Genomic DNA, 26,752 nt, shown 5'->3' on the forward strand with positions numbered 1-26,752 from the left:
GATGACATCCTCTGATTGTTTTTATATATACATACAGACACACACACACTACACACAGATTTTGTATTTAAGGTCTGATCTTTTGCAGAGGCTTCGTGGAAAAAATCAGCCCTGGGTTCCTGAACAAACTCTAAAAGTCAGATGAATCTTTCTTTGTAAGCATGCTCTGTGGTTTCAGTTGGGCAAGATATTTTTAGCTTGACACAAGATGCTGTGCAATGTTGCTGTGAAATGCTAACCTCTGTACTCCACAAAGACAGGCACATTTCAGGGCTGGATTCAGTGAGTCTGAACAGRTGTAGAATCTGATCCTGCAGAATGGACCAGCATGAGCAAACATCAGTTCCCCAGAATCCCAGCTGGGCACATGCAGAACTGTTAAGAGCACAGAGCTCATCATTTATAAAAGTGATCTGAATATTTTATGGGAAAGAATGGAATATAAACGCAAGATACTAATCTACATAGTGCTATCCTTGCAGGTGTGTGATGGCAGAATAGTCTCCCTCGCACTTATTATTTTATAATGTTTTACTTCATCTACAGCCAACTGAAATGGTTCCCACTGACTTCACTCACTTTGGATCAGGTCCAGAAAGACTACTTACTTGTTAAGGGAATTGCAAACCCAGCACGCAAGGCTGTATAGCAGAAATGATCGCTATGCAGGGCTTTCAAGACCAGCTCTGCTGTGAAAGTATGGGCTCCCAAAGCAGTCACACATATTATAATTGCTTTCCGATAAAACATACACAGTGCACTAGACAGGAAAGACAGGCACCAGAGAGCTTTGGTTCATTTTTTATCTCCAGCTCTAGGCTTCTAATTCTAGCAGCAGTGCTGCCCTTGTCTGTTCTGCTGGTGGAAAAGCAGCAGCCAGCATAAGGAAGTCTGAACTTTTCTTTAATTGGAAGTATTGATTGTTACATTGCCAGAAAATTTAAAAGTCAAAATATAGCACCAGAAAACCAAACTCAAAGATAGAAAAAAAAAGAAAAAACCATAGTAGGTCACCTAGGTAACCTTTCTGACCAATACAGGTCTCCAACCTATAAAAGACTTTCTGATGTTTTGCCAAGCTTCACTTCAAATAGCTGGGTGCAAGGCAGGGCAATCTGTCTCTTGCTCAAATGCAAGTCTTCCGTATGGAGACCRTATTCTGCTTTTAAAGGAGTGTGTGGAATCAATGATCTAACCAGTCTTTTCCATCTGAGCTATGCAAATCTTATAACAAGTTAAGAGATTATAATAACAGAGTAATTGTTATTTCTGAGATCAAAGAAAACAGCACGGATGTTTAATTCATCATGCACAAAGGCTCAGCTGGGATGGTGGAAGATTTAATATCATATCAGTCACAGGAAGATGTCCAGGGATGAGTGAATTGCATCTTCTAGAGAGGTCTGAACCAAATTCAAGATCAAAAGAAAGAGAAACTTCATCTTAAAAGCCTGAATGTTATATTAAAAATATCCTGTGGGTAAACTGAAGACCATGCTTAACAGATGTGTGCAAGTATGGATGGGAGTTCCRTTAAACATGAAGGAGGAAAAGAAGGGCAAATGCCGTGGCATGCATGGCACGGTAGCTTTTAGAATTCAGATGGAAGAAATCAGGAGGCCAACTAAGTTAGACAAAAGATATGGGATAAAGCTTAACCAGTTCAGGAGAATCCTCCCAGTTAACTATTCTGAATTAAGATCACAGTAAATCCTGTCCTATTTTTAGCACATTTCATCTGGAAGTTTCCAAAAGTACTTTGCAGTATTAATCAGAACGACTTGATCCAATGGTCTGAGCACAAARCTGGAAGCAGGAAATCACAGCAAAAGAGGTTCTTACTGTACTGCTAGTATTTCCTGCAAGTTGGATAAACTCTCAGCATCTTTGTAAAACTGTCTGAATACATAAATTCTTATCTAATAAAGACTCTAAATAGTGAAGTATGATCCTGTTCTGGACAGTATGTCGAGAACAGCTAACACTTGACATTCGCATTTAGTTCTGAGCAATCAAACTTTCTGGAATGTTACTATTAGTCATGGAACTTCAGTAAACTGCATTATACTGGGAATGGAAAAAGATACCTCTCCCTTTTTCCTCAAATTATAACCTTCATAACGCTTGTGAGCAATCTTCCACCTTGTAGGGATTTCCACAGAGACTAGAAGTTGAAAAGAAAAATCTCATACACAGAATTTGTTAAAATTTGTTAAAACGAGGGTTTTTGGAATGGTCCCACGAACATTTACTCAAAGGTATTGGAAAACTGGGTCTCGAGATTCCATATACTGCATGTGTAATATTTTCTTGCTTCAAAGGAGCATGTTGTGTTTTACTACGTGACCATTTCCATCCCCCATAGAAGTGTTTCACTAACTCAACAGAGTTAAAAACCTGTCACTGCTTTTATGTTATGCCAGGCAGAGAAGTATCTATGGGCTTCATGAGGCTTCCCAGAAGAAGAGTTAAAATAACAAGACAGCTTCTAGTAGTGCAAACTACCAAATAAGGCATCTTTCTGACTCAAATATCCTTTGTTATTTGAAAGAAACAAACAGCATACAGATTGCTCTGGTAATGTTTATCAAAATTTTTAATTCAGCAATTCTAATTAATATGGTGCAACAATCTACATGCTTTGGACTACTTTATGGGGCAGAAAAGTGTGAAATTCCCAGAAGGATTGACGAGACAGAAAAGATCCAGACTAAAACATCACAACAGTGGGCTGGGGTGTGCATTGCTATATTACACAATTCAACAGACCAGAGAAAAATACAGAGAGAAGAAACAAGCAAACACATGCCATGTGAACAGGATGCTACAGGACTTTCAGAGCCAAACCCAGATTGCCATGTCTTGCTGGCTGTAAAGCAACACGCCTACCCAAAACAGTTTATAYGGCAATATTACTTTTGGACACTGTTAACATCCCACAGATCTCAAATATCTGAGGGGTAGGGCTGGTAATGTTTTGAAAAGAACTACTTAAAAGAAGCATTTCCACAGTATCTGATAATCAGTAGTTTCACCCTCTTAATGCTGTCATGAAGTAGAGTGGTAGTGGTATCCTGAACTCACAGCTGGAAAATAAGAAAACCCTGAGAAGTCAAATAAGTTYGAAAGAGAGCTCTGAAAAGAGTTTGGGGATGAAACTCTGTCCTCATTGAGGTCCATGACCATTTAATCTCATCTGGCTGTGCAACCATCAGTAACTTGTGCTATTTGTGATATGCATAGGTTACTAGATGAAACTCCCTGTCACAGGACACAAAGCACAGGTTAGATAAATTACAGCAGTCACTTTTGGCTTTAAATTTATATAAATACGTAATTCTGTGAAGTATGATTTGTAATGCTGGCACATGCAAGGCTTGGGATAGGTCTATTGTTTTCCAGCCATATGGATACATCAGTTTTGTACCCTAAGCTGCTTACAGATGAAAGGTCTAACAACAAAATCCTTTACACATGCAAATATTTTCACCAGTTTTTGTGATTCTACTGCCATGAGTARAGTTTTGTCTGAGACGCCTTATTTTCTGATTTTGATGTTGAATTCCTTGCACTCCTGCTGAACTTCGAAGGGAACTGCAGGGACACAAGAATGCTCAAGATCTGGACAAAAATCAAAGATGACAAGCAAGGCATGTTATGGAAAAGGTTCTGGGGTATGGGAATAAATCGCAGAGTGATTACTTATCGGGAGAGGATCCTGAGCAGATCCAATGACCAGCCTTTCTTCTCATATTTCTGCCAGAACACCTCGCTATGCTGAACTCCTGTCATTGGGTACAGTGTCTGTCAACCCTACATATTCAGAAGTCACAGGAGAGGCTAAAAATTATGCACGATTTTGAATAAAACACCACCTTCTCTTTCTTTGCTCTCAGCCCTTTGAAGCTGAAGGGCTCTCTCAAGTCAGAGTTCCAAGATTTCCACCGTAAGCTGAAATGCTAGAAACAGAGATTTTGTGCGCGAACAAGCAGTGCAACATCTCTCGCAGCTAAGCAATCCCAGCACAGGGACCTCAAGAAAACTTGCCACGTATTACGTGACTGACAGTAAAACAGCAGCAACGTGGTTTCTCACACTGCAGGCGCCAAGGGCGTCGGGTGCACCAAGCCGCCCAGCAATTCCCCGTTGCAGGGGTGGGTGTGGGGGGCAGCCCAGCACCCCGCAGCCCTGGAGATGCCCCGCACCCAGCCAGGCCAGGCCCACAGGGGCCACCTGTCCTGCCAGCCCCTCGGGGCAGGGGCCTGCCCGGGGACGGCGCAGGGCAGCGGGCCTGGGTCTCGCAGGCCGCCCCCCTGGGCCCAGCGGTGGGGCCCTTCCCGTGCCCAGGCAGCRGGGGCGGCCTCCACGCCAGCGCCGTGGGCCCGGTCTACCCCAGGCCCGAGGGGCTCGTCTTCCACGCTGCCACTCACCCAAGATGCGCGTGACCCCCAGGGTGAGCTTGTCCAGGTAGGGCTTGATGCTGCTGGAGGGCTTCTCCTCCATCCTTCGCAGGCCCCGGCCCAGCTCCCCTCACCATCAACTCCCAGGCACGCAGACACGGCCAACGCGCGGGTGGGGGAGTGGGTGTGTGGGGGGAACGAACCTCTTGTCCCTCCTCCCACCCTGTAGCCGGTGCTGCGCCGCGAGGAGCCCTGGGAGGTGTAGTTCTCCTGCCCCCCCGCCCCGCTCAGCCTATTGGACGGAGCGATGCGTGAGGAGGCCTCATGGGATTGGTAGTTCCTTAAGCGCGCGGCCCGCCGCCAGCCGCCGCTCGGAGGACTACGCCTCCCAGAACGCCCCTCTCTTCCGCGTGCCGCGAGCGCCCCGCGGCCCCGCGGCCCCCAGCTGCGGCAGGACGACGCCAGGCGCGGATAGCCAATGGGCTGCGAGCGCTGGGGGGGCGGCGGGGGGCACTCTGGGAGTGGCGGTTGTTTCAAGATGGCGGAGGTGGCCGCCGGGCCGGGCGGCGGCGTTTACTGGAGCGGAGATAGTATCCTTCCGCGGGAGGAATCTTTCTGAGGCTGCGGCCTGGGCAGGGGTCTCCCCCCGGGGGCCGCGGAGCCGGCGGGGTGGGAGGGGGCAGGCGGCCCACAGGAGGCCTGGGGCTGCGGGGAGCGGTGCGGTGGGGAAACTGAGGCAGGGGCCGAGCCTGCGGCGGGGTGTAGCGGTGGGTGCCAGGGCAGGGGCCGTGCTGTGGAGAAGGCGGGAGAGCTGGGTTCTGTCCGTGCGCCCTGTGGGGTTTCGTGGCTGAGGGTCATGGCGCTGCCGGCTCAGCCAAGAGAGAGCGTGGGGAAGCCTAGCCTGGGGAAGAGGTTGGGTGTGGGCCTGTGCGTGCTGGGAGTGGAGTTATGTGAGACTCCAGGGCAAAGGTCTGCCGCAGGAGATAGGAGATGTCCTGCTTGTGTGTGACTTAGCGCTTAAGGACTTGGAGGAGGTAAGTATATAGGGAAACTGGATTCAGGTTGTGCAAATGTGGAAAAGAATCAATAGAGGGAGGTGCGGAAATTGAGACTGGAGGTTCAGGCAAAAAGCAAAAGGGGCATGCCCTTTGTGACTGGAGTCTAAGCTTGACTTTGAGGCTTAAGACTTAGAATGAGCCTGCAGGGGACCTGGAGGCTGGGGGGTCTGTGAGAAAGAAAGTTGGAGGCTGTTGTGGCTTGGTCTACAGGAAATGTGGAAATGCTGGTTGGAGAGCCTAGATTGGGCTGGACATATAGCTGGAGTAGGTGGTGGTGGGTGTTTAGCCTGTAAAAGCCTGGCTAGAGAGACGGGCTCATGTGATTCAGAGAACCAGAAGGAATTGGCATTGATGTTTCAGCTTGAATGGCTGAGCTGGAGGCTCAGCTACTTGGAGGCATTAGGGTGGAACTGGCAGTCTTGCCTGACAGAGACTTAGAAGCTAAAGATTTAGCTGCAGATATAAGGGACTTGTGTTATCACTGTGGCTGGCATTGGGAGTGGGGTTCCAGCATCAGCTAGAAGTGACTGAAAAGAAGGGTGTGTTTGTATGTGCTTATGTATATATGTTTGATYGCATACCCACTGCAAACCAATACATGAAGGAAATGGGCGATCCATCCAATGGACTGTGTTTAGGGGACGCATTGTTGTAAATCTTGGAAGACTGCCCATTTGTGTTAAAAATTGCATACAACTTTCTCTGTGGTGTGATGGGATGAAGGTTGGTAGGCACATATCAGATTTCTTGATGCACTGTCACTGTTCTGGCCTGTTGTGGAAATATTGATGTAATTACACTGTCACTGTGTTTATACCAATTAATTACTGGGCTGACAGGTTGTTTCCCATGACTAAACACACTGTTTGGAGCCTGGCAGAGGCCTCGTGCCTCAAGACATGCCAAGGAATAGGGATCTTTCTGTCTTCCACTTCTATTTTACATTTGTTGCCTCTCATTTTGGCAAAGTTTATATATCCTGATATATATATACAGTGCAAGACTAAATAATAGGGGATACTTTTTTTTTTTCCCCCCCTCCCAATGCTGGTTTAACAGCTTTGGAAAACTGAACTTTTTTCTATAATTGCAGAATTAGGTACAGGGTAGCAATGCAGACTCCAACACTGTTCTGTTGTGCATCTCTAGCTTGCTGCAGGGGAGCCAGTGCAGTGTCGTAAGATGTTCGGTTTCTCTGATGCCTGTGATGACTGTCTGTGCTGATGCCTTGAATACTAGCTGCGATGGTAGTAGTCTTATAATGTGTACCGTCATCTCATTAGGAGACTTGAGAGGCATATGGCAATGGATTAGTGTTAAATGGTTGAAGCTGGTACTGTCCCCAGTCTTTTACTCAGAGATAAGGATTTGGACCTATTTATGAATCAACTCCTGAGCTACTGCAATTTTCAGCCTAGCTGATTAAGGTAAATTGATCTGACTTTGGTTTATTCTAATACACTAGGCTGCAAACCTTCATGGGAGAGACATCCAGGTAGCTGGGGGGAGTGATAGCAACAACTCTATCTAATTTTTAATCCTGCTACTAGGTATCTATCCACAGCAGTGGTAATGCTGGAGCCAGACTTCAAAAGCTGAATGTTGTTTAAGCAAATCTGTTTTATTTCCTATAGCCATGTGCAGACACACAAATTAGCCATATGTCAGCTCAGAAAGCAATTGCTGGTGCTAAAGTTTGTTGTTTCTGGTGGTAGTATGAATTGAAGATATTCTCTTCTGCATTCTGCAGACTGCTGTCACAGTTGTGGTGACACAGCTGTTTGGGCTTGCCTGTGATCCGGACTGGGGGCTTGATCTACCTTGGTGTTTTTTGGGAAGAAGGGATGCAGGTGTTTTACTTTCACAGTTTTTTCAGCTTCAGGATCAGGTTCATGGCATGACCCCACAAACCTTGACAGTTCAGGAGATAGCATTTTGCAGTTTAGAGATGAGAACAGAAGTGTTTTCAGAGTATGTAGAAGGAGAGATGACTTTGATAGCAATACCAGGTTAAGATATTTTCACACTGTGGTCTAAGACTGATGAATGATGATTGTTAACGGGTGATAATGTGGGCCGTCATGATCACAAGTGAGTCTGTGATCAAGTTCTTATTTCCAGTGTGCCAAGTATCAGTTGTGTGATGGATACTGGTATTGATTGAATTTGAAGTTGCTGTCAAGAGGTGAAAGCTTCTAGGCTGTTGCTAATTTTCTCCTCTGTGTGGTAACTTAGTAAGTTAAATTTTCAAGATGTAGCTATCAAAATAAAATTTTAGATGAAGTAATTGCTATAGGTCAGTTGAAATACTTTCACAACCTGACTTTAATTGTATGAAGACAACTGTGCAAAATCTTAAATGGATTTACTGTAAACAGAACTGAAATTATGTAATTGGGTTTATAGGTCGCACTGAGAAGGCTGAGAAAAATAAAGCAGTATAAACAAAGTACAGAGGAGGTGAATTTCATGTCCTGTGTTTTGTTTTTCAGTTTAGTATAGTGTTAGTTACTTATATGGGAATAAAAAATCTTTACTTTTGCCTATCTGAAACTATCGCTTTAAGGAAGATACTATGAAAGCTATACCCTTCCTTGAATTGTGTTGAGTCTTATTTTTAGAGTGACTTTTAGGAGGCAAGGATTCAAGTTTGGTGACTGAAAACATAGCACAAATAATATGCTGCCTGGTTCTTTGTGCTTTTTGAGAGTTTGATGCAATGAAGTAATTTAATAGTTAAAACTCCAGGTTATTGAAAGTTTTTGAAATGCTTTTCTTTGCTTCAGAACAAATCTTGCTCTTGTTAAAGAAAAAAAGTCCATAGGCTTTCAGCTGTTACTCATCATGTGATGATCAAATGAGAATAACCAACTTCCTTTGAAGTCTTTTGCATTTATTCTCATTTGTGTTTCTTAGAGCATACTATACAAAAAGCGGTATTTAATAGCAGTATGAATATAGGCTGTCCTAGAAGTTTGTTAGGGGATACATACATACATATCAAGGGATTCCTTATATAATGATAACCTGCTCTGATTTAAATAAACATTATTGCTTCATTATCTTAGTAATTGGACTTGCAACTGGGGCTGGTCCCTGGGACCTTTTGTGAAGGTGACCTCTGAGATGATTTTTATTGGATGAAAGTTAACGCACAGTGAAGACGTTAGTAACACTGTTTGCTTTGTCAATCTGCAATTTTTTTAATTCAAGTTCTTCTTGCTCTTGGTGCTTCTCTGGTGTTGCCAGTTTGTTTTCCTATCACCTGCTTTTTAAAATTAAGGGCCAAAATACTTATTTTTGTATTTCTGTTTAAAAGGCCAAAGTTGTACTTTTTGTTTACTTTAACAAAACTACGTGCAGTTTCTGATGAAGAGCAGCCAATGATATATGTTTCAGGTATGGCTTTATAATAGGAAGAAAAATTCTTGCTGTGAATGCTAAACTTTGCAATGCCTTTTCAGGTATGTGGTTTGTGTACTTAGGTGTATAAGGTACAGAGTCATCAGAAGTACTTTAACTTGTAATGGGACATTGAGGATTATAGCAGAGGATTTATGTTCTGCTGCTTAGATAAGCATACGGTATGAGATGAACAGTTTCAGGGGACTTGTTTCTATTGCAGGTACAGCATAGTTCCATCCAATCTGCGAGGTAAGCTGAATTTTTAATGCGGTCTCCAAAGTATGTTGAAGCATTAGAGATGTTCAYGCCTCTTATAAGCTTTGAGGAGAACAGTTAAAATGAAGATTCATTGTTTAAAATAAAATGGAAATTGTTCTTGCAACCTGGAATTAGTGCATGCATTCTTGTGTACATCCCTGGGAAAAAGATTGGTGTTTTTAGCCTCCCTTCTCCAGAATTTTCTAATTGTCTTCAAGCATGGAGGACTACTTCTAAAGTGACATCAGCTTCAGCAAAAACATATGGGGATGATTAACTCTAGTAAAATTTTGTACAGCACATGTCCAACAGTTATAAACTTTGAGAAATCCTACTCTCTGTTTGGAGTAGTGCAGTTACCTTCAAAAATACCATTCACTGCCTATTGCTCCACTGGCCATACAGCTGTTAAAAAAATCTCTGGATGAGTTTTGTAGCTAGCATAGTTCTAGTCAGCTGATGTCAGATCATTATACTCTACTTTCTGGTAAGAAAGCAGTGGTCCTAAATGACGTGAATTGATTCACTCTGGGAAATGTTCTTCCACTTCTGTATTTATGTGAGCAGAATTTCAACAACATTATTTTCTCTTGTGTAGGGCATGAAGATGATAAAGCTTATAATTTAGTTCTTTCACTTGAATTGCTGACACACTTCTAAATTTCATTACGCAAATAAATGTATTCTCTCTGCTAGTATAAACTCAGTATATATATTTTTAAAACTCTTGGCAGTTCTGAACAGTCAAGACTCACTCCTTGAGGCTGCATCAAGAAGATATTGGCTTTGATCTGGCCTTGGAAGGCCTTGTCAGTGTTAGTGTTGGATTTTTATAATAAAGCACTGAATCTTAGTGCTGCTTATGCGTCAGTACAGTTGAGCTAATGCTAGTTATGACAGCTTTTTACAGAAGGTCTGTGGAGTGTGCACTGCACCATTATCTTACTCATATGCCTGGTTCTGCAAGGAACAAAAAATTAGTCTGAGCAATCAGTAGGTTTGCTATATTAAGGAAAAAAATGATATTGTATGAGTAGCACTGATCTCAGCATTATTTCTCATTCCTATTTAGTCTTTAAGTGTGTGAAGGCAGAAGCTCTGGCTTATGCTTTTTCACTTTAAGAAACACAAGTTTTTGCATCGAACCTCAGATGGAAGACGAGGTACATTTGCAGAATTCACTTTGATGTTCATGTGGGTGGGTGCAGACCCATGCCATGTACTTCTCTTTTGCTGATATATTCATCTTAATAATATTATATGGAGTCTGAGGCTGTGGAGAACTGCAAACAGAAGCACTTCTGAAATTCTCATTCTTTTCTAAAAGAGCTGTTCAGGCAAGAATGAATTTCTGGACATCCTGTTGTAGGAGAAAAGGGTCCATTTTGACTTCATAATGTGTGTTGTGTTTGTGTTCAATCTACAGGAATATCTGCAAAAGGAAACTTAAGAACAAGACCTTTGCCAAAATATCAAAAAAGTGAAACTAAGCTAACGGTGCCTGTAGCTGCTACTTCTGTTTCTATGGATCCTGTTAAAAGCACTGGAGATATGACAGGGCAACAGGTCAGTAAAGGCTAATTTTTCTTCTTTTAAAGAGTGTGCATAGTAAAAAGTGGCAGAAAATCTTTAGGTTGAAAACTGCTAAACAATTTTACAATGCTACCATTCTTGCAAACTTCTATATTTTGTTTTTTTGCCAACTTTTTTGCTATGGCGTCTTGCTGGCAAAAATTACTTTGCTACTGAAATGGCCTGCCAAGGGAACAAAGGCTAAAAGGCTAATTTATTACAACTGGGACTATATAAAACAGATAGGTAGATGTATACATAGGATAGCTCTGAGTAGCCCCTAAACAATGTTACTTATTAAAGACAGAGCAATTAGTGTTTCAGTCTACTCCATTTCGCTGTCCTAGTCATATCTCTTAGAAACAGGACTTGTAAAAGTCTTCTCGGAGACCTTTTTGCTGTGGTCACTTGTGTTAGCAATGTAAAAATCACTTTCCATGTTTGACAATAAATGTTAAAATGCAGCTGAGTGAAAGGAGTAACTTTGTCAGTTGCTGTTGTCATTGACTCTGCTTAATGGATTGTCTAGTCTACTCCTATGACAACAAGTCATGGTTTTCCTACAGTTTAGTGTGTTAGAAGTTTCAAAGCAGTGAAGTTTCCTTTGTCAGGTTATTCTGTGTTCTGGTAGGTCTTGTAATACTTAGCAATCTGTTGAGAGAGACTATTTTTGTAATGTGATTTGGGTAGTACATTGATTATCCAAGTCACTGAAATACTGCAGGTCCCCTGTGTAGTAGTCATCTTGAGCAATACTGTAAGTCAATAAGATTTGGTATCTTTGCATTTCAGAGCAGTATCTGAAACTTTTGGCAGCTTCTGGTTCACTGCTCTACTATCATGCAGTTAAATCTTGTTCTTCATCTTGGTGAAGATGATGTTCTGTCTTCTGCATACTGTGTAAGTGCCTTGTTGCCTTATGTGCTCATTCAAAACTCTGATGTGGAAACAGATCATTCTAGTCTTATTACGTTGACAGTGTCATTGCTGTTCTTTCAGCAGCTCTCCACAGCATGACGTGCTAGTAACTAGTATTCATATTAAAGGCCCTTCCTGGCCTCCTCTCTTTCTGTTATTCTGCCTTTCAGTACTTGCTTTTAGGAGGTTGGCAGGTACCTCTGCTTTGCAAATAACGCTGTTAAGTGACATGTTGGGAAGTTTCACAAGTAATCTGCATTATGCAGAATCTTTGTATGGAAGCATCTCTTCATAAACATCTACAAGGCCTCTGCTTCCTAGGTGCCTTCAGATTTCACTTTAAAATCTTATTGTATTGTGTATAAGATATATGGCAGCGATTAGCTGGTACGTGTGTATTACTTGTTTTGTTCAGAAAATGTTTCCTCCTATTTCCATGTGAGAGCTGTTGGGCTGCTTTTATAATACTGTCAATAAAATGACTTCCAAGTCAGTTTTTTCTCTCTTCTGTCTTTTTTAACCTTCTAGTTTTTGCTCACCTTGCAAAATCCTCATGGAAATTTTGTACGTTCATTTTGAAGGTAAGCTCTGAATTACTTGGAACAAGGAGAAGTTTTACTTGCTACAGAAGAGCAAAGTTTCACAAAGCTTTTTCACAAGGAGTTTTGATGACCAAAACTCATTTTCTTCAAGGTGTTAAGTGTCCTTCTAGGGAGAGCTGATGATTTTACTCTGAAAAACTTTACGCTGTTGTACTGCTAGGTGGCTCGCCAGTATGATTTACCAGAATCCTCTGTTGAAGAGAATGGATTGAGTTTCACTCTAATATGAATTCTAGCAAAACTGATTTACCTTTTCCTCATTCAGATAGACTTGAGTACTGCATAGGAGTTTGACAGTTATTGAGAAGACTTCAAAAAGGTCTTGTTAGCTCTGGAGCTTTTCTGGCACTTTTAATAAATTGGTGGTTTGCTATACTGGTCTTGGCCAAAATTTCCCATCTTCCTGCTTGCTGTTTGACGGAAGTTGTCTGCTTCTTTCACTTACATCGTCATCTTCCAGGGTGTGGTTTATAAGGTGAGAGTATTTTTCATTTATATAAGATGTTTCATCTAGAAAATTACTGAGATAGGGAGCTGTGTTCTAGCCTAAGATGTGCAGAAAGTACAGAAATCTGGACAAATGAGACATTATAGTCTTGGCCTCTGTCTCACTTATCTTGTGTTTTATGGTGGAGCTGTTGCTATGCATAATTCCACAGCTCCTTTTTGACATGTGTAGTGCTACAAACCTGCCTCTGAGAATTTGTGGATGCCATCTGTCAGTACCTGTGGGTGATGCAGAAAAGCACAGACTATCTTTTCAGATTTTCTTCTTCATCTCACAAATCTGTTTGAGAAACTGTATATGGATTTGGGGAATGGCTTGAGGAGTCTGTACGGTACCTTCTGTAAAAATCTGCTGCAGTAATAGGATCAAGCTTCTGACTTCTTATTTTTTGTGAGTTAAAAGTGACTTTTTTAAGAAGTTCTGTCAGCTATCTGCTACAAACCTTTTCAGCCATTTTTAGACTGGGAAACAGAAACCTTCAACTATATGTTTAGTTGAAGTTAAATTATATGATAAGTTTCTCTTTTCATGTTTGTGACTGTAAACAACATATGTTTGGGAAGGAAACTGTGAAAGAAGATGACCCCTTGAAAAGCACTGAAGAAGTTTAGTTTGCCTTGTGAAACTCCTGTTTTCCAAGGAAAATATGTTTATGTTTTAAAAAGGAAAAAAAAAAGGGGGGGGTGTACTGAAGGGCCATGTGGGTATAACATCCCTCTGTTTAAAATCATCACTTCTGTCTTTCAAAAGCTGCATAGTCACTTAATTGTTTTAAACCAATGTTGGAGAAGCAATTGGATAAGAATGGAAGGGGGTGTCTCCTCTCTGATGTTTGTAGATCAGCTGCTGTTACTGGTAACGAGGGGAGAGAAGCCCAGTGTTTGCTTTGTATGGTCAGGCGTTATTCTGTGCTGTATTGTGTTAACTTGTCTGAGTTGTCTGAATTTTTTTGGAGTAACATTCTGGTATCTCATATTTTAAGCACTGTGTGCACTCAGTGATGTTTAATAGGTTTGCAAGTGTCTAAACTGAAGATAAACAAGTCAGATTAAATGGAAATATTTAAATTCACCAAAATCTTGGGCAGAGTGGCATAGCTACTTCTGTTCTTTTCATCTTGAGATTCTTCTTTTGTGCATATCGCTAGCACTGGAGTACTGAGTCACTGACTACAGAAGGTTCTGGTAAATTAAAGAGATTTAGAACTAAGAAGGATTCCTGCTTTGAAACACCCAAAATAGGTAATGACAGTAACCATTATAATACAAGGGACTGTTGCAAACGTGAACTGCAATATGCCCTCTGGTGGACATTGATGACAAATATTGTGGTTTTCAGTGTGATAAAGGAATGCATTAAAAGAACTAAAGCACTGAAATATATTAAAAATCTTTTCAAGAAGGAGTAGTAGCATGTGAAGGTAGCAAATAAGTGACTAAATAATGCAGTAAAAAGGGCTGTGTACTTTTCTGTATTAAAAACTCTTTTGAACTAAAGATGTATCTTCTACTAACAGTATATTGTATTTTCTTTTTGCTGTTTTGTATGTTTTTCATGAACGCTAAGGCAAAATGTTTTGTCTTGCTCTGTGTTTTCGGGTCCCAGTATAATAAAGTTCTGATCCTGGACTGGATATCTCTGCACTAGATTCCCAAGTCAGAAGTGCCTGTTATATTTTATCAAGCATGAAGCAGTGAATGACATAGGTCTTGAAACTTTACCCAACATGTTTAGTATTGAAGCAAGCAACTTGCATTTGATTTACAAGCCTCTTAGAAGATTTGTCCACAATTTGGTAATTTGTTTTATTGAACTGTACTTACAGTTAGAAAATATGCACTTTATTTTCAGTTGGAATTTGTCTACCTTCAGCTTCTAATAATTAGGTTTTGAAATACTTTTAATATCTTATGAAATGCTTGTTCTCCTTTAAAAAACAGTCTAAAATGTGGGTTTCAATTTTCAGGTCACTAATGAAGGAGGAATAAAGAGTGCTTCCTTAAAGGATTTATGTCCTGAGGACAAGAGACGCATTGCGAACTTAATTAAAGAACTTGCCAGGTGAGAATAAGCATTACCTGAAAATATATTATGTTTAAGGAGAGTCATTCTTCTAATTAACATCAAGCAATGTAGAACTGCATAATGGAACTGTATATTTGCGTAAGGTAATTTTTCTTGCAGGAAGAGGTATGAGCAATGAAGTGGCCAGATATATTTTGCTTGCTTCCTGATCAAAAATCCCCCAAACAAAATGAAAACAAGAGCTCATTTTGTGACCTGCAGTAATTCATCCATATAAACCTAGTTACAGGGCTAGAGTTTTGTTTGCTGCTCATGTTGTTTGCTTTATATAAATATATGTTGTCTTTTGGAAACCATAAACATTGTTGGTACAAAACTTGTAGTTCTTATTTGTCAGGAGTGAGCTTTTATATGGAACTCCACATTAAAGGTGGATCAGTGATCTTGTGGCTAAAGTGCGCTATCTGTATTTTTCTGTGCTTGCGTGTATGAAGCAACAGAGTCCAGTGCGATTTTAATTTACTTTGCCAAACTTCACTTATTTTGCTGTGTTTAATTTCTTCAAGCTCCCCCTGTTCTTTGAGAGGAGAGGCTGAAGTCTCTCAGCTTTAGAAAAAGGTTATTTGTGAGTTTCTTTGTGAATGCAGCCAGCACTGCAAAGGTAAGTGATGTGAAAGATAGATTAAATGCAAGTTGGGAGTCACCCCTCCATGTTCCTTCCACTTCAGAATCTCTGGGAATCTGCTTCTTATGTAATGGTTGTAATGCTGAGAAAGGGCACATGGGACCTTGGTAGGTTTTTTCACAATACTTGAGAATACCACCTTGTGAAATGAGATCAGATTCTAAGAATTTATAAAGGTAAAGTTTTTCTAGAACAAAATACAATTTCTAAGATACTGAAGAAATCTTTTTGTCATAGATTTTATACGTATACATTAATTGGCATGCAATACCATTCCTTTTTTTTTCTTTTTATATTGGAAAATTGGGACAGAGAAATTAACTTGCTTATCAAGGTCATAGAATAAGTCGCTGGTGCAGCCAGGAATAGCTTCTCTCTGATTATCCTCATCCAGTGGACCATTTTGCCTGCTAATAATTTACACCAATATAGGTTTTCTTGTTATACAGTATTTTAGTCATTTCTGAAATTCTTCATGCTTGCAACTCTAATTTATCTTATCTCATGTGTTAGAAGATGTCTAGTTAAGGATGTCATAAAGACTAGATTGCTGAGAAGCCCGGTTGCAAATTGTCAGATGTTGAAGCTATTCGGACACTGTTGCCACTGTTGATACCTAGAGGTATATTCTAATACTAAAAAGAACCTTTTATTACATTGTTCCTCATAATACACTGCTCTCTAGTGAATACTAGTACACTAACTCATTTGAGCATGGGATTCTTCTTAAATCTCAGATGCTGTGATTTTTCCCTGAGGACAGTTTGATATTTTTGCCTGACATTTCTTCAAAGAAAAATAGAAGGTGCAGCAACATTAATTTTGAAATGTAAGATTAGTGGAACACTATTATTTTATTCTTAGTTCTCTTTTATTTTTAAACCTAATCATATTTTTATTGGATGTAATTAAAAGTCCTTTGCAGAGTAATAGGGAAGTTAAACTTTAATTCTGCTCACCTCGTCACTTTTTTAAAACTCTCCATAATTTTCATGTCTAGTTGGGCAATGATGGAGGGTTTTTACATGCAGTAGAACATTCTCTGCTATTTCAGAGAAGAAAAAGAACCAGCTGAATGCTGAAAGTTTTCCAGAAGACTGTCCTGCAGTAAATATTTGGAATAACAAAGACTTCACTTGACCAGAGCTATACTTCACTGGTCCTTATTTTGCTACGATTTATGAATGAAAATAATGGTAGCTGGGACTAATTCCTGCACATTTATTGCAAATAGTCAATAACTGCCTGCATCAAGGTAAAGTGGTAAAATTCTGTCTGCATAGAAACCAATGACAAAATATGATTAACTCCTAGGGCTTGAATTTCAACCACGTTTTGCTTGAGCAGTTCAGAATATTGGCCTTTCCTGACTTTTGTGACTGCTGAAGGAGAGTTAATGTACTTTCCTTTCCCTTCCTAATTTTTCTCTCTTCTTCCAACTCTCATTTCCAATGCAGTTTTGAACATTGGTAAAGTATCCTGTGCATCAGCTAATATGCTGAAGTGTGAGACTTTGCCTTGGTGTGAATAAATTCTAATGCTAGCTATATTATTATCCTCCTCTTTGAAAAATTCCAGTTACTGTGCTTGACTCTGATGTACTGCTGCTGGGGATTCCAGTGGCTGACACCACATTAGCAGTTAGGGACCTGATGAAATTGAATTTTGAGCCGGAGTCGAAAGAAAGAACTTGGCTGTATCCTTTCTAATCCTCCTTTTTAGGCTAACTAATCTTAGTTTTTGCTCTGTGCTGCCACCTGTAAATCTAACCATTATTTTGTCTTTCTCTGATCATATCCAGTCTATCTTCCCTCTTAAGGTGAAAAGGGACAAACTGGATCTAAACTTTCAACTTTGAAAAATTTGAATGTTGTAGACTTTTTTCTCTTTTCTTTTTTTTAGTTTGTGCCAGTGGATTCTTTTCGGTTTTTTTTAGTGTAATTTCTGGGCGTAATGAGTCATGCCCATGAACTCTGAAGTGCTTTGTGTGTAAATGGGAAAGTTTTGAGTGTGGTCAGCCAGGATTTTCAGAAATAACCAGTGCAGCACCTTCATGTTTTCAGCAGGTGCTGCTGGCATGGTAGTGGAAGTGGCAGGCGTAGGAAGAGCAAATTTTAGTTATTACTCTACATGCAGAGTCGTCTTAGGAGGCAAAAAAAAAGAATTTCTCCAAACTTTTGTTACAGCAGGATATTCCTGAAACAGTCTTCAGCTTATGTAATGAAATGAGCAGTGACATGGTGAGGGCACTGAAAGATTTATACTCTTGTTCTCTGTGCTGATGTCAGGACACATTAGGCTCTTCCAAGAGGGAGCAGCGCAAGGTCCCTTGGGACCTAGCCAGTTGACTGTTGTGCATTAAGGAATTGCTAAACACCATACTGAGAATGGTTACAAGGTATTCTGGAGTAAAATGTTTTAAGTGATATGCAGATTTTGAGACCCCTTTTCTTAGTTCAATGGAGAGGGTTATAACTTTCTTTGCAAAGAGTGTGGATATGTTTGTGTACATTCACCTGACTCCTAACTATGATATATAGCTATGGTATTGTGACTTTCTGGCTYCTGCTATGACATGTACATCATGAATGCTTCTTCCTTCCCTGCACAGTTAAAGTATAGCTCAGATATTCAAATTTCTCTTGAATCAATGGAGGCAAGTGATACGAAAATAAACTTTCATGAACCATTCTGCTTTTAGGGATGAGAACTGGTATCTAGCTTTTCTTACTTCAGAGAAGATAAACAAGAATACTTGGAGAAACCTGGCTGCATGTCATCTTTGCAAATCTTCGGAAGGAATTTAGGTAGAAAGTTTTAATAATGCCTGTTTCCACCTGAGGGAGGGAGTCATCGTCCTTTTGAAAATGAGATGCAAGGTGGTTTTTTGCTGTCAGACAAGAGACAAAGACAAGTGCCTGCCCAGGATGACTGGTACCTAACAGCTGGCAAAACAACCTTCAGATGGACATTTGCTTCTCATTGAGAAAATGCTTATTCCTTCCCAAGACCTTGGATTCCCAAACTCCTCCTAGGGTGCAGGCTCTCTGGGAGCTGGCCTACCAGCGTTGCTTTATGTAAACTTTTTTACCTGGTACTAATATGAAATTGACCAACTAAAATGGAAATTTTCTGACAAAAGGTGAAAACTGGAATAAAAAAAAAAGTTTGATTTGATTACAGAATGGGGAAACCATTACAAAGGAGGACAGTAAAACTATTGGAGTGTGTATCTGTTGTTAAGTGTTTTCCTCCCAGCACTTAGGCTCTTTGAAGGACAGCTTGCCTGTGGAAGCCCATTTTACAAATCCACAGTTCTTGGCTTCTTGGGCTGCATTCTCTCCTGGGTCGTGCTACTTAATATTTAACCATATTGTTACCTGGTTTTTAACTTCAATGTAAATGTCTTTGTGTGTGTGCACACGCACGCTACTTTAGGAGACAATATTGTGCTGCAGTTCTGTTAATTGGTCAGGCAGTGACACTGCAAATGAGACATCCCTGAGCTTGTCTGGAAATTACTTCTTGTTGATAGGTAAAGCATGCCTAGGATTATTGCATCACCAATCACACTTACCTTTTGTGCTTAAAAAGTCATTTGTAGCTATAAGTTCATGCTGTGAGATCTAGTTTTATGTTACTTTGCAAGCTGCATATCATAAAATTTACCCATTGTGCAGCAGTTTCAATTATGTTTTGGGATTGTTGGGATTTTTATCACTTTTGTTTTTATTATTTTTATTTATACAGACTGCCTGTGACACTTGGGTAAAACATACCAGATTTGTGAAAAGCATCCTTGGACAAGAAATGCTACCACTCTCCTCCCTGCAGTGCCAGTATTAAATGTCATTTTATCGCCCCATTTTGTCAGAGGCATGTTGTGATCAACTCTGGCATGAAAACTTCCTCTTTCATCTCCTTTGGAGCACATCTTTCACTTGCAATACCCGGTAGCATTCCATGGCTCTGGTGCAGGCTGGTCTCTGCATGATGTCCTGATCTTGGTCCTGTCTCCATTTTTTTTTTTTTTTCTTTTCTGTCATCCTGTCTGTTACATCTGTCATTCTGTGCTTAGGATGCAAAAGTTGTGATTTTCAGGAATGGTCTCCAAAATATTTCATCTTAGCTAGCTAGCTGGCAGACTAGTATAAGCTGAGTGCTCCCTAAAAGATAAATGTTCCCTGTGAGTATGGGACTGGTCAGTGAGGCTTCCAGTTTTTACCTCTGCTTTTTGTTTATTTTGTCTTCCCTCTCAACTTGTTCAGCCACAGTTCTCACTAAATTCAGATGTCTCATGTTAAAAGCTCAGTTTTTGACATTTTTAGAAAGTAGAAATTATTATTTTTAAAATTGCTTTATCAGGTAAAACTTATTTTGTATCAGTACAAACTTCTTTTGTAAAGTTTGTAAGCTCTTTCAGGCAGGACTTACTTTTGAGTTTTTGTGCCTTGTATAGTGTTCATGTTGATAATATTGTGGCTATTTCTTGTGCATGCCAGTTTTTCATTAGAGAAAACTTCAAGTGCTATTGACCTGTGCAGTGCTTCAAAAATAGTACCTGGAGAGCATCAGTCCTGCTTACTCATTGGAATGTCGTAGTGTCATCAAGCAAACTCAATGATCAAGTCCTCCTTCAGATCATACAGTCAGAGCTACTGGTAGCAGTAGAGTGCTCAGGAGCACACCATGAGTGTAACTGATAAATCAGGAATTCATTTGAACCCTAAGGCTGATGTTATAGAAAGGTTTTCTGTCGATATATCTGCATCATGAAATTTTCCTTTTCTGCAGAGGCTCCTGTTAAATAAAATTAAGACCTTTATTTAAAGGCATCTAAAATTACTTAATCTTGTAAGTGTGAATATACAATAAATCTGGAACAAAGATGGTGTGCACCTTATGCTACAAGATAGCTGAATGTAAATTGCACGCGAGGAAATGTTGCAGACACCGGACAGCAGGAATAGTTCTACTGATTTGTCACCTTTGCTCTCAGCAGTCAACCCTCCATTTTCTCCTGCGAACGATGGCAACAGAGCCAAACACAGAAACGGTGCCCCATGAAGGGGTTGTGTCCTCTGCAGTTGGGGTGCCTTCTTTCTTTTGCTGCTCTTTTCTGACCATGAGCACATGAAAAGCTGGTAAAAATCCTTTCCAAGAGCATTGTGAGCCTTGTAATGTTTGTGTTTGGCAACAGTCGAGTCTTTCCTAGTTCTGCTGAAAATTTTCTGTTCTTTACTGGCAGAAGGCAAAGAAATAAGTATGTGTATATATAGAAAACAAAACAACCCCCATCTCACTGAGCTTTGTATAGGATGTGACATAAATCCAGCATAATCTGATGATGTTGTATTCCTTTTCTCTAACTTCCTTTTGTTGCTTCCTGTGAATAACTGTCTTCTAACTGCCTGCCCTTTATGGGCTGTCTCCTGCTTTGTGATACATAAGCACATATTGCCACGTTTCTTCCAAGATCGCTTATTGTTCTCAGTCATTTACTCCATAAGATATGTGGTACAATATATTCATGCGTCTAGGAGTATGACAACTTGCTGTGGCCCGTGTTAAGTACAAACACAGCATGGGAATGTGGTGCAGACTGATGCAAATAGCAGATCACAGAATCTAGAGATGGGCAAGGCCTGCTAGGTTTCATCTAATTCCTTTAATGCTCAATTATTTCTTAAGGTATGTTTTCTTTGATTTTAATATTCTAAGGCACCAGCATAACCCAGTGTTTCATTTGTCCTGAATCTTTCTAATGTAATATCGTTCCTGCAGTTAATAAGCAAGCGTCCTACCTTGTGTAGAGCCCTGGAGACATTACTTGTTCTCTCCTTCTCTTCAGATTTTTTTTTCCTGTTCTTGCTTCCTTCCTGTCTTTCATCTGTGCAGTCATTACTGTCTTTGTGTAGCTGATGGCTTTTATTCTCTCTTCTCTACTTGTTTTTTACTTTAAGAAACAGGGAACATTCTTGCATCTTTCACTGATTATATATGAAGATAGGCCATACATGCTGTAGCCACGTAGCTGATAGCTCTCGATTCAGAGAGAGCAGACTAGTGCTGGTTAGACACAAACCTGTCTGCAGCTTCTGGCATTTGTGCTCTACCTGTAACTGCATCTGGGAAGTGAGGATAGATGATTTCTGGCTTTTAAAAGCTTACGTTTGTTGCCTGCTCACCTACACCAGTGCATAGATGTTGAGAGGGATAGAGTTATACAAAGTTATACAACTGTTTCCCTTTTCATAGTTTGTTTTCTGATGTGTGTGCTCCCCTTTCGACAGTCTTTGAGGGGGTAGAAGAGGGCCTAGGAATGACTCGACTAACACTGCCAGGAAATAGGATTGTAAACTGTGCCACTGGCATATGAATGGTGTAATGTTTTGATATTAAATCTATGGCTTTTTGTGTAATTGAGAAATTTTCCAATTAACAGTTTCTTCTGAGCTTTCAAACTGCCCTAATTTACAGGATCTAATTATAGGCTGTATGTTATTTTTCTGCTCCAAGTTTGTGGAGAAAGGGTGCAAGTTCCAGTATTAYTCATTTCCAACTTCATGTAGTCTGAGCTGTTGTGGAAAGGGCTGCAGGTCAATCTTAGAGGATATTACCTGTCCATACCTTACCCCAGAGTGCTGACCCGATTGTTGTATTTATGTTTTTTCCACTGGAATGTCAAAACACATCTGTGTCCTCCTAAGGGAAAAGTCATGATGTCAAATGGATGGTTGAGTCCCTGAATGGGTTTTTCCTCTGTTAAGAATGTCAGCGGGTCTGAAGGGATAAGTGGAAAGCATAGTCCARTGCACATATTTTTCTCCCCTTTTCCTCTTCCTGTAGGATTGTTCCAATTAAAGGAAGTTAAAATTTGAAATTTTCTGAAAGTTGTACTGCTTTGGTCTCCAGTCACTTAAGTTGTGGCAGCTATTTGATCAACATAAAAGGCTACATTTTAAGAGCCTTCAAAACCAGGAACTGCCTAAGTGCAGAGCAGTAATATTTATTCGTCTAAGCTCATTACTTAGCATTTTTGTAGAGCTTGTATAGAACCATGATTTCTAAGCCATGTTTTTAGTACAGTTATGGGATTGTCTGTTGCATTATGGTCGTCTTGCCTGCATGATTCCAGAATAACTGTTTTTACAGACTGCTCTTGAAGTGCAGAATAAATGATTCATTGTAAACCTTTTTCATATTGTCATCTTTTAATCTTGATCCAATTATTTACACCAAGCAGCAAAATGCAGGGTGCCACAGCCCAGACAAAACATAAAATTTACACTTGCGACCTGATATGTTAAGATGCCTGGGAGATGACAAACTGTTTTGTTTGGAGAAAGTTAACAAGAAGAATGGTTCTTTTCCTGGACTTATATTTGGTCTGTAAATGTGCCAGGACACATTTGCTTAGGAGCTAAGAATGAGAAAAAATTTAAAATTTCTTTCCTGTCTCAGCAGGTAAGCTTTGCCATTTGTGCTTTCTGTGTACGTGCCCTAGGCTTGTATAGATCTCAGGGTCTTCATTATGGCTGCAGGGAAACAGACTGCACAAATCCAATTGTGGGTTCAGGTCCTTACTTTGTAGTTCCATGCAGCTTGTTAACGTGCATGTACTCTAGTGAGACCAGCGTTTCTGAAAAAAATAATTTCTTGTATAAAGTCATATGGAGCTTCCAGTCTAATGTAATAAAATAAACCATATGAGGAACTAACCTATTTAAGGGTGGAGAGGGTAAGATCTATTTAACTGGAAAGCAGAAGAGCTGGAAGTCGGGCATTTTGGTTGTGGACATATATTTTATTTCACACTGACAGGGCCTTTGTTTTCTCTCCAATTCTTTTCAGGGTAAGTGAAGAAAAGGAGGTGACAGAAGAACGGCTGAAAGCAGAGCAGGAGTCATTTGAGAAGAAGATCAGACAGCTAGAGGAACAGAATGAACTTATCATCAAGGAAAGGGAAGATATCCTTTAAAAAAAATGTGTGCAAGGGTTCACTGTCTGAAATAAAAACTGAACTACAGAGAAATAATTGTTCTAATTTATGGCAGAGAATAAATCTGCATGTGCTGCCATTCAAAAGCAATCAGAGAGATGACTTGTCAGCATGTGCTGCTGGTTCATTTGAGCTTAAAACTGCCATCCAGCTGTTCCTATGATCTTGTTTTGCTATGAAATAGATATTTGTCAACTAAAAACGGTAATAAGGAATTTATGCATTAAAATATGGTTATAGGATTTYTTTTCTTTTCTTTTTCTCTCCACTTAATCCTGTTAGGTTGTTGTAATTGAGGTCTAAAACTTCTCTTGCACGGTATTCCTGTGCTTTCTGTGTCTGGAGGAAGACAACTTATACACAGTTTAAATATCTTCAGTATATGTACTAAGGGGTTTAGCCAGCTCAGACTTTTTTTTTGTTCTTTATATAAAGTTAGCTGTTTTTCTCTTCTTGCAGATTGTGACTTCTTTCCCTGCTCCCCTCCTGCCCCGCCCCCAGCATACATTTAGTGCCAATCACGGAATATAACATGCAGAAGTGGATGTTGCAGGAATTACAATTTTCCTTCAGTGTGCTGTGATAGACCTTTACAAAATGTTCTTGTTCATTTCTCTTCTAAATCTTTGGTATTGATGTTTTCTTGTTTAATTCCTCAGAAGGATAACAACTGATTACAGTGGGGTATGAGGGTGTTGCAACTATAACAAAGGCAAAYGTGTTGTGATTTATCTGGAGCAGTATTTCAAGTAGGAAGGATACTAATGCTATTGTAGAAAGCTTTATGTGCTGTACTGTGTTCAGTCGTGACTTATCCTTGTTCAGGAAAAAATGAATTCAGTTAGAGAAGTTGTGGAGAAGGGCTGCTCAAGGTGACGGGCAGAATGGAGAGCCCATTTTATGAGAAGGGACTAAAGTGCGTGTGCGTTTTGTTTTTTTGGGGGATTTAGAATAGTGACTGGCCATATAGAAGAAGCCTGAGATGATGATGGCTGAGACAAAAAGGAACTCTTCAAGCTATAGGCCAGTGTTGGAACAGAAATAAATGGAGATAAACAGTGTACAAACTTAAACATGAAATTAGAGGAAGGTTCATGAAAATTAGAGCAATCATATTTGAAAGCTTGTGAACACTGGAAGGTTTAAATAAATAAAAAAACAACCCCCCCCCCCCCACAAGCTTTTTCTTTAATGGAGCTTGGCTAGTTTGTGAAAGGGATTCAGTGATGTGTTGCCTTTGACAGCAGGGGATTGCCCTTGATGACCCAGAAGATCCCTTGCAGCATGGTGGCATTAATATTGATRGAAAGAACTTGGTCTGCTGTTTGTACTAAATAATATACACATCAACAAGCTTAGCTGGGTATGGAACAGTCCCTGGAAAATATTGTCTGATGTATTTAAGAGCCATCAGATATAACTACAATTCTTTTTTGCATTAACTTCACTGAAGTCAAGATTTTGTTCTGTATTACAGYATGCACATTCAGTCAGCCCATGAATGTGGATGGGATGCATGTTCCTGATGGTTGATCGTTTTTTTCTTAGTATATGTACGCAAAGCTTTCACTAATTCATCCGAGGCTTATTTGGCTGCTGGGAAGTAGCTGTGCTTATTTTATTTTTTTATTTTTTTATTTTTTTCCCCTTTGTCAGAAATAGACTGCACAAGCATGAATACTTTTTCAGGAGAAGTCTGGTAGAGATGGCAGAAGGTTAATGCATGCAATTTTACACTTCATAAAACTCTATAAAACTTAGAAATATAATTTAAAACAGTATACTTTTAACTGTAGGAGTACTTGCCTRTCCTATATGAATGTTTCAAGATTCTTCACATACCTCTGATCAGGTAACTTCTGATCTCTCAAAGCTTGTTCAAGAGCCAAGCAACAGCAGACTTTCCAAAGCTGAATGTAGATTCTGGTAGCTTGAAGTTCTCCTAAAACGTACAGTGTTCATTTGCAAGTAAGATATCAGGAATGTAATAGCATAAGGAAAAACCATCAAGTCTGGTAAAAATCAATTCTACCTATCTCTCTCTTTTTTTTCTAAGAAAGCTGATGCAATTTATTTTCTATAAAACTACTTTATCTTGTCCAGTATTTAAAATTATCCTACAATAATAGATCAGTGCTTTTGACATAATGGGTGCAAATATCCAGCAAAGTGTAATTTCAACTTGGTAGAGGTTTAATTTGAATAACGGGGAGCAAGTGTCTTTGTGAATTTTTTGTTTTGTTTTTTTTTGTTTGTTTTTAAGACTCTTACAGCAAGGATACACTTTGTGCTTAAAATCATTACTTTAGAAGCAGAATTTTTTTATTTTCTTGTGGCTTATTTTTTGAGAAGCTATGGGGACCCATCCAGTTGAATTTGGGTATATTATTAAACCAGAACAGAAGCATGTCAGGGGGAAATAGGTAGTGTGCAGTTGTCTCTCTGCAGAGTTTTGTGTAATTGCACAGTACTGAAAAAGGAATAGTAAATGTCTGCAGCCAAAGTTTACATTTGCTTTGGAATTGGTCAGTACTGTCTGGGTAGGGAATAACAACTAAAATTTCACAGAAACATAGTCAATTCTTTTCTTCTTTGTGGCTGAAACTTTGAAACAGATTTGAGTAGTTCTTACTAGGGCATACAGTTAATAAAGGACAGCCCTGATGAGCACACTGCGAATCTAAAGTAGGCCAGCCCATTGTAGGGTTACCAAGTACTTATTATCACAGAAYTAAAGAAAAAGGAGGATTTCAAGTAGTCATCTGGTCTGCTCCTTTTCCTTAATGCAGTATCTTTAGACCTGTTACAGTGGCTCCTTATACTTGTTCAAAAGCAGCTATTGTGGCTTAGCTTTTTACCTTGAGTGTCCACTTTAAACTGACTTTAAAAAACAAAAAAAAAACAAAAAACCCCCCAAAACCTAACTTCAGCTAAAGTGTTTCAACCAGTTTCAAGAGCAAAAGAGAGGATTAAACCTTTATTTTGTCTGATAAACTCTTGCAGTTTTTGGTTTTTTTTGAAAAATTCTAGTGTTGCCATTCCTTGGAGATGAGATATTTAGTGGTGTGTGCGTGCCATGGTTACGCTTTTTGATGTTCTTATTAAAAATCCACCCAAGTGGGCCAAACTTACAAATTCTGGAAAAAATTCAGTAACACATGCTCTTATTCTTTTAATACAATCTACAATGAAAGTATTCTCTTCCTTGTGGCCTGTGTTGCAGCTCTGGCTCGTGACTGCTGTGGATTCTTCTGGGCACTGAACTAATTGCATCCTCTTATCTGTGTTGTGTTTGTGGGCTCCGCACTGGAAGAGGCGG

The 26,752-nt window shown here is 39.9% G+C and overlaps 2 protein-coding genes across 10 annotated transcripts in view; one reads left to right on the forward strand and one right to left on the reverse strand.

Moving 5' to 3' along the window:
• The window catches only part of TPGS2 (tubulin polyglutamylase complex subunit 2), a 37,188-nt gene extending 32,547 nt beyond the window's left edge, over positions 1-4,641 (reverse strand). For all 9 annotated transcript variants that reach the window (XR_003256938.1, XR_003256939.1, XR_003256940.1 and 6 more), the window contains exon 1: positions 4,431-4,641. Coding sequence is in view for 6 of the 9 variants with exons in the window: in XM_026087098.1 (XP_025942883.1) it covers positions 4,431-4,503 (73 nt within the window). In the remaining 3 variants the exon portion in view is untranslated. The remainder of the gene's footprint in view (positions 1-4,430) is intronic.
• Positions 4,642-4,782: 141 nt separating this feature from the next.
• The window catches only part of KIAA1328 (KIAA1328 ortholog), a gene marked incomplete at its 3' end in the record, with an annotated part of 138,089 nt that continues 116,119 nt past the window's right edge, over positions 4,783-26,752 (forward strand). Inside the window, exons 1-5 of the mRNA XM_026087091.1 lie at positions 4,783-4,990; positions 8,822-8,857; positions 10,548-10,687; positions 14,688-14,782; positions 23,286-23,401. Of these exons, the coding sequence (XP_025942876.1) occupies positions 4,879-4,990; positions 8,822-8,857; positions 10,548-10,687; positions 14,688-14,782; positions 23,286-23,401 (499 nt within the window). The remainder of the gene's footprint in view (positions 4,991-8,821; positions 8,858-10,547; positions 10,688-14,687; positions 14,783-23,285; positions 23,402-26,752) is intronic.

This window comes from Apteryx rowi, unplaced genomic scaffold (genome assembly GCF_003343035.1).
Source record: "Apteryx rowi isolate R43461 unplaced genomic scaffold, aptRow1 scaffold_700, whole genome shotgun sequence".
In the NCBI taxonomy this organism is placed as follows: Eukaryota; Metazoa; Chordata; class Aves; order Apterygiformes; family Apterygidae; genus Apteryx; species Apteryx rowi.